The 8,757-nt window shown below is 36.3% G+C and overlaps 1 protein-coding gene across 2 annotated transcripts in view; it reads left to right on the top strand.

The window, feature by feature from the left end:
• Nucleotides 1-5,687, top strand: part of LOC109915625 (growth/differentiation factor 10) — a 10,754-nt gene extending 5,067 nt beyond the window's left edge. For both annotated transcript variants that reach the window (XM_020515278.2, XM_048616315.1), the window contains exon 3: nt 3,540-5,687. In XM_020515278.2, the coding sequence (XP_020370867.2) occupies nt 3,540-3,731 (192 nt within the window). In that variant the 3' untranslated portion in view covers nt 3,732-5,687. The remainder of the gene's footprint in view (nt 1-3,539) is intronic.
• The last annotated feature ends 3,070 nt before the right edge of the window (nt 5,688-8,757 follow it).

Here is an 8,757-nt window from a genome sequence, read left to right as displayed (position 1 = left end):
GACCCGAAACGTCAGCTTTCCTGCTCCTCTGATGCTGCCTGGCCTGCTGTGTTCCTCCAGCTCCACTGTGTTATCTCTGACTCCAGCATCGGCAGTTCTTACTATCTCTCTGTGGAGAGAGAAACAAAGTTCACATTTTGAGTCCCTTATGACTCATCCAAAACGGCCCACTGACCAGTTAACGTTGTTTTCCCCCTCCACCCCTGTTGGTAGCCCCGCACTTCGACATTTTTTTTGCTGTTCCAGCTATTTATGACTGATTAGATTTGTTTGGCCCATGCTAATGTTCATGTTAATTCACAAAAAGATACATGTTCATTAAGATTTCAGACGTTCACAGATCTTCATGAATTTTTCTTGGATGGGGGAGGTTTTGAGTGTCAGATATTCATGATTGATTGATTGATTTATTGATGTCACGTACCCAGATACAGTGGAAAGTGTTGTTTTGTGTGCTATACAGGCAGATCACACTATACAAATTGCATTAGGGTAGCAGAACAGACCACAGAACACAGTCCTACAGGCACAAAGAAGGTGCAGAGAGAGAAAGAGAGAGAGAGAGATCAAAATTGACACTTGAGAGGTCCATTCAAAAGTCTGATAACAGCAAGGAAGAAGCTGTTCTTGAATCTATTTGTATGTGTATTCAAACTTCTTTATCTTCTGCCTGACGGAAGTGTTTGGAAGAGAGTATACCAGGGTGTGAGGGGGGTCTTTGATTATGTTGGTTGCTTTCCTGAGGCAGCAGGAAGTATAAATGTAGTCAATGGATCGAAGTCTGGTTTGCGTGATGGACTGGCTAGTTTCTTGCAGTCTTGGGAACAGCAGTTGCCAAACCACATTGTAATGCATCCAGATAGGACGCTTTCTATAGTCCATCTATAAAAATTCGTAACAGTCCTTGTGAACATGCTGAATTTCTTTAGCCTCTTGAGGAAGTAGAGATGCTGTTGTGCTTTCTTGACCATCGCATCAACACATGCGGAACAGGACAGATTGTTGATGATCGTCACTCCCAGAAACTTTACACTCTCGACCATCTCTACCTCAGCACCATTGATACAGATGGGGGGTGCCCTACATTCTATTTTCCGAAGTCAATGACCAGTTCCTTCATTTTGCTGATATTGATCGAGAGATTGTTGTCTTTACACCATGCCACTGAGCACTCAATCTCTTTCATGTGTTCTGTCTCATCATTGTTTGAGATCCAAACTACAATGGAGGTGTCATCAGCAAACTTGTAAATGGAGTTAGAATGGAATTTGGCCGCACAGTCGTGAGTGTATAAGGAGAATAGTACGCACCAGCATTTAGGATTATGGTGAGCAATAGGAGTTGTAATTAATTAAGTAAATGCAATTAGGAAATAATTGTATTAAGTGTGGATGATGTGGTTCGGGGTTTCAACCATAATTAAATACATTTGAGCCAGAATTACAGTATTAAAGCTACAATTGTGAGATTAACGAGGATTATTTAGCAATTTTGCAGTCTGGACCATCAAATCCCCTTTGAAACATACAAAGGTTAGTTAATTTTGTAAGATCTTGAGTATGCAAGTATAGTCAGCTTTAATCAGTGACAATTCGATTAGAATAGGAAATACAACTTCACCATGCATTGGTCCTGAACTAGTTAAATTATTTAAACTGACCAGTCTGTAAAATTAAATTATGATGGGGCAAATAAAAGCGTCATTGGAAATTGTGGAAGTGAAGACATATTGTGGTGCAAACTCTGCTTTGGTACAACAAAATCTCTGACATTGTGAAATTTCATGAGAAACTTGAGTTCTCAATTGAACTTTGCAGAAATTTCATTCATAAGAAACCCTCCGGCTTTTGAAGGTACTAAGGAGAATTGTGCGTTCAGAGGATTTTACATTGTACAACTCTCAACAGTCCAATAATAGAGGAACTCTGTATACCAATACAGTGTACTTTAGCGAAGGAAACCTGCCATCCTTACCCAGTTTGGCCAAAGTGTCAATCGGCTATATATCTCTATGGCCCTGTGAAATGAACATTTTAGTGACAGTAAACTGCTGTAAATGAAAATGCAACCAGTCAGGAAGGTGCCCTCCGTATTCTCATGACAGCTAGGGAAGGGCAGTAAGTGGCAGCCATAAAAGTGATGCCCACATCCCAGAAATGAGTTTAAGAGAAGAAAAACAGTTATAAGTGTAAAGGCATTTGTCACATTATCAAGTATGTTTCTATTGCAAGCAAAGACCAGTGATCTACAAAAATAATAGGACAAAGACAAAATTATTTCTGCTACTGATATGGTGAAAAGTACGGACATAAGGCATTTCAGCTATGTACTTAATGATAGATGTAGAATTATGTGGGCTCTCTTTCTGGAGGAAAAACCCTTTTATTTTGCAAAGCTGTGAATTAAATATTGAGCCCACCCATTGCTTTGATTGGACATGGTTGTCTACATTGTTTCGTGGGAGTGAGAACAGATGCAGAACAAACACAAAGCTACAACAGAAGAATAGGGCAGTTATTCCTATATATCAATCAATTTACTTCAAATAAGACTCACACAAGTGTGCAAACATGTTTTGATGGTCTCTCTCTGTAACAGAATGCCTTGTAGTAATGAAGGCATATTTGTTTTTTAAGCTGTACTTAAAAAAGGCAAGGTTTGATAGACATTTTGAGACAAATGCACTCTCTCTGTCTGTATACAGATGCATTTTTGTGCATATTTTATTACCTACCTCATCAAATCCATTCACACCTATACTTTCTACCCTCTTCCAAAACACTTAATTTGTTGTAAGCCAATTCGTATCTGGCTTTTCACTGTATTGATTATATATTTACAATTAAGTTTAAATGTAACATGAGTATTCCATTTCTGTAAGTGAGCATTCACAAAAAGGGAGGGTGATTTAATTTCACTGTCCTATTGTTGCCCAATGTTCTTCAATTTCTAATGTTGGATCTTGTTTCAGTTTCTCAGTGGCCTTCCTGAGCTATGGACTAACAGAAGCCATTAACACCCTCCTCAGCTTGATTCTTATTTCTTTTGTGTTTTTTTTTTCGTGTGCAGCTTAACGAATGCATGAAGCAAAAATTATAGATTCTCATGAGTACAATTTCCTAATAAGATACTTACTCCATAATTTAGCAATGTTGTTTTAAGCTATTTTGTAAAAAAACTTTAACATTTTAAACTTCAATATTGTCATCTTTTCGATATTGTATTTTCGTTAGTACAATGCTTCTCAGTGTGTTTTAAAAAGAAGCTCTGGCAGCTCTGAAACAATACATGTGACTCAGAAAAATTGCTGTGACCAACCATTTAACTAATTACAAATTAACTTGGCATTTATATCACTGAATTGTTACAATATAGTAGCCTAGCAGTAATTGTTAGATATACACTATGCAATGTAATGTGATATTCCAGCATAAGGGGATTATGAATTTGAAATTTACAGACATAAATCATTCTCCAGTCAACGAACTGTAGAAATAGCATTCACATAGCTAATGATCTTATTTTGTCTTTTATCACAGGTTGTTCGTCCTTCTAATCATGCAACAATCCAGAGCATTGTCAAGGCTGTTGGGATTATCCCAGGAATTCCAGAGCCCTGCTGTGTACCCGACAAAATGAATGCCTTAAGTGTTCTCTTCTTTGATGAGAGCAAAAACGTGGTTTTAAAGGTGTATCCCAACATGTCAGTGGAAACCTGTGCCTGTAGATAGAGTTATTTATCTCAGCCAGGAAACAAAGTTATAAAGACAGGAACTATTTAATACAGTACGCTGTATTGCTGCATAACAAGTAAAAGCTGCATTGTGTCCTTTTCACTTTAAGAACTTGATACCAGTTCTGTCCCCTTCCCTCTGCAAACACCAATATGCTAAATTATGGCATTGAGTAGCTAAGTGTAGATGGGATAAACATCGGGCATCAAAACATGGAGAACTATTAGCAACACAGAAAACCCCAACCTCTGTTTACAGCACACAAATGCAACCATCATCAGATGAAGTAGTATTTGGTCTTCCACAATATTCCCTTATTCTAAAGGTAGCAAGACAAGTTTGGTGCAAATTGTGGTACTTAAGCTTTTGTGTGCTCTTATATGTAAATTAATAATAATACCAGCAATGGCAGTCTATTTAAGTGTAGATTATACTCTATTCCTGATCTCAGTGTATTGTGTATTGTGAGTTCAAATCTTTATTTGTCATTTTACTTATTTAATACTTGTTTGTATTCCTGGTAGCAAGAATGAGGTTTCCTCTTTTTTTCTGAAGAACAAAAACAGTTAAACAATTATAGGGCAAATGCCAGAAGCTCTTGTTGCTTTTTAACCTAATGCCCAATAAACTAAACATTGGCACAACTATCTGAGAAGGGAAAGGTTATTAATTTTTTTATAATCAGAGAGACATTGTGACTAGCTGCAAACTCCTTGTAAATTGTATAAAAAACATTAATTTCAAAATAAATCATTTTAAATTAACATATATCTGATATATAACAGGGAATGTAAAATGTACTAAGTCCTGAATTATGGTACTAATTTTAATATCCATAAAATTAAAATAATAAAGCTCCTGAAAAAATGAGATATTTAGACAATCTTCTATGAAGGTACTAAAGTTGATGCATGTAAGCTGGATTTGTCAAAATCACAATTATCACTAAAACAGCAAAACAAAAAGAACTCATAATTCTTTCCATGCAAATGTGAAGCTGAATGGTAGAATTGAAAATGTCCAAGAATATGTTATTAGTAACGTAATATTTCTAAGTATATGTTGTAAAATGTGCGCAGTGCCCAGAGGTCATGTTTTATAATCTTCAGTGTAACATTAATAGTACTTCAGAAATTAAAGGTTCGAAGTGTAATGAAATTGAATGCTGTCAAGAGATTATTCAACCAAGCTCCGTAGCATCTTGCAAATCTTGTTTTTAGGAAGAATATTTTTATTTCAAGGTATGTTAGTTTCTTCTCAATAAGTCTCTGTGCAAAACCTTCTTCTTTGAAGTAATGCACCATTGATTTAATTTCAGCCTCTGCCAATGTATCTTTCCTTTTGGTTCTGACAAGACAAACAGGCATGGTTTGGAGATAACTCAACCATTTTTTTTTGGTGCCCTTTCATCCTGTTGTGAGGAGCAACTCTTGACACCTTCGGTATTCCCCTCCACTCAGCATGCCAACAGTTTGACTACCACGTGGAAGACTAGAACTGTACATTTCCAAGAGGAGGACGTATTGGTGCATCTCTTACAACTGTTTGTTTTAAAGCCATCAGTCATTCTTGGTAGAAGTCTAGCCTCTTTTATAGTATCCATAGTTCACTCACTTGCACGCACTTACATTGTTGCATCTGTCCTTATTCACTTACCTGAGCCTTTCTCCTGATATGGTTATACACAGCTTTTTTTTTAGATACACAGGGATTATAAGCAAACAGTCACTTTGCAATGTGATTCAGTGAGAATTACTGTGCAGTTTTTTTGTTTTGTTTGTGCTGTCTGAAAAGCATAATGATGTCAATGAGTTTAAAGCATGACCCTAAAGGAGCATCTTCAAATATTTGTGTTCGCTTGGCACAGAACTTATTCCATGCATGGCTTAAGAAAACCAAGGAAATTATGGCATTGTGTTTATTAACTCTGCAATAAATTTTCTGAGAGTTGTATTTATAGAAATGCTCTCTCCTTTTTTATATGATAACTTGAAATAATAGAACTTTGTAGAGTCTTCATGCTTTTTGATTTCAGGACACAATTAACACTCAACACACGCTGATATTCTAATAATAGCCGTTTATATTTATATAGCACTTTTAAAGTAATAAAACATCCCATGACATTTCACAGGAGTGTTATGAAACGTGATTGAACACTAGCCGCAGTAAGCCATATAAGGATAAATGGCCAACAGCCTGGTCAAAAGTTTCAAGGATTATATTTGAGGAGGACGGAGTGATAGAGCAAGTTAGTATATTCATGTTGTAATTCTTTCATTGCCAGAAACCTGTGCAACTTGCGAGAGCTGTGGCTCAATTGGTAGCACCCTTGCCTTTTGTGTTATAAAGTTCTGGGTTTCAGCTGCTGTTCAAGGACGTAAACACAAAGATTTAAAATTATTGTGCTGTTGGAAGTGCTGACTTCCTGATATGGTTTAAAACTGCGTTCACATCAACTAACCTGAGTAGATGAATACAATCTTATGATGGCATTTTTCAAGAAGACGAGGAGAGCTATAATGCCAATATTTATCCCCCAAACAACATCAAATTTTTTTTTAAATCTGGTCTTAATTATATTGCTATTTGTGGAGGCTTACTGTGTGCAAATTGGCTGTGTGTTTCTTATATTACAGTAGTAACTATGCTTAAAGTGTACTTCATTGGCTGTAGGGAGCTATAAAATGTCTGGTGGATTTGAAGACACTTGATCTGTATAGTATTTTGATTCAGATTTTCACTTGGAAGAGTACAACCTAAATTTCTTTGTTAGAAATGTTTTGGGGGCTCCCAAGGCATCTGTCAGCCATGGTGTGCTACAAATGATTCAGGAGAAATCAGTGTTGTTTTCTCATGTTTCCTGCTCAAAGCAGGTCTCAAAAAGATGCATGTGCTTTAAGGATATTCTGTTCCAATTAATCATAATTATGACCTTTCCTCTGAGTTGTTAAATGTAGTCAATCTGAGCTGGCAATTTTTACAACCAAAAAGTTCAGCTGTTGTGCAGCTTCTTCCACACAACAGTCCTACTTGTTGTCCTTTTATATCTACCCAGTCGATTACTTAATCAATTACATCAATCACCTATGTAACTGCTCACAATATTAATATAATTAATACAATATTAATAACATAAATTAATAATAACTTAATTTATATTTTATATTATTTATTAATATATTTAATACATTATTAATATGAAGCACTTCATTCTCAAATTATTAGTTCAGATCAGCAAAAGCTTTGTCAGTAAGATAGGTATAAAACAGCATCTCAAAAGGAGGACAAGCAGCAGAGAGACAAAAGATTTAAGGAGGAATGGAGACATAAAGTTTTAATTAGGAATAAACAAGGAGCCAAAGTTGCAGGAGTGCTGAAGTGTTGTAGGGCTGTGTGAGGTGAGGGCAGGAGGAGGGTACACAAAAGTACATGCACCTGAAAAAGTAGTGAATCAAGACTTATAGTAAACTTTCACAGCACTTCCTATAATAAAATAAAACAACAAAAGTACTCCGCACAATGCTGGATAGCAGACAATGTATTAGTTGTGTTTTTCCACTTCTGAAGTTTGTCGTTTGCAAAACCATTCCTAGTTTAGAAGAAGGCCTGTCTTCTTCCAGCCTTGTTAGACCTGACCAAAACTGAACTTGTGTTTTCCTCTCTGCTGAGAATCCCACCAGACTACTTTGGAACCATTCCTGACCAGCTCCAATGAATTAAGTTATGTCAATCAGAATAATTCTAATTAAACATCCAGAATCATTTTTGTTGTTGACTAGTTCATATTCCTTCTGAATTTTAATATACACCTCTCAACTTCGTTATCCCATGAGTTTATTCCCTTACATGTGACATTTAACTCAATAGTAACATTTTTAAAACACCACATCAAAGTCTTCTCATGTAGACACAACCAGAAATCCCCAAAATTTAAGATGCTATTTGAGGTTCTTGAACATGAAATTTACAATTTCACATTTCCAGTCAGGAATTCCTATTTATTCCTGTTAAAATAATCACTGTTTCACAAATTTCTTACTTCATCTATCCTTTTTTGTTTTCCAAACCCTAATTCTGTCTAGGTTTAATAGTCAGTTAGTAATTAGTTCTCATATCTCAATTTCACAATTGAAAAATTAATAAGCATTATTTTCAAATGGTTGATTCTGTTGAAATCATGCACATACACAGCATGTAGCAATGAAGCATGACTGGAGTGTTCTGCAGTGGGTGGTTGAACCAAAATGTGTATCACGATAGGGCATTATTCAAAGTAGAGGTAATAAAATGCTTTATAACCAATGACCTTCAATCTTATAACACATTGGCAATGGAACTGTAAATCTGTTATGTCCTTCAAATTTCAGATAGTCAAACAAAATTACATTGCACTGTTCAGTCCACTGTATTTATTTGTAGTGTGAAAGTGCTGGAAATTTCAACACTCTCCATATTCAAGCTTTTTTTCTGTTGGCCCTGTCCCTCTGGGGTGCCTCTAGCAGCACAAAGGAAAAGTTTAGCCAATGATTTCTGAAGAGAGACTAATTTTGAAAATGTAGTCAAATCTCAAGTTACAAAATAAACTTGTAATATCTCAAAAGGCTTGCCTATCTCCCTTAACTGCCTCCTGGGGACATATTACTTACTGACTAATCACCGACTAAAAGAGTTGCCCTTAATATTTGAGAACTGGACCAGGCTGTCTGAAATGTTCTACTAATTGAGAAAGACAAAATTGATTTTCAGAGACCATGGAAACTGCCTTGCTCTTTATGAAGCACTGTGAATGTGTAAAGGGGCCTCATCTAAACTATTCACTTGTTATGTGTCCCTCAGGCTAATAACCTCTTCCAATCAGTGGGTTGTTCAGAAGTTTCCTCTGTTGCAATGAATACGGGTGGGGACAACTTGATTCCCTACAAGAATCCAATATTCAGTTACTTACACAAAGGAAATGGAATAGTGCAACTAGGGATGGGCAATAAATGCTGGCCAGCCAGCGACACCCACATTCCACAAA

This window comes from Rhincodon typus, chromosome 34 (genome assembly GCF_021869965.1).
Source record: "Rhincodon typus isolate 14 chromosome 34, sRhiTyp1.1, whole genome shotgun sequence".
Lineage (NCBI taxonomy): Eukaryota > Metazoa > Chordata > Chondrichthyes > Orectolobiformes > Rhincodontidae > Rhincodon > Rhincodon typus.
Note: the sequence above shows the minus strand (reverse complement) of the source record. Positions and strands in the feature narration are given on the sequence as shown.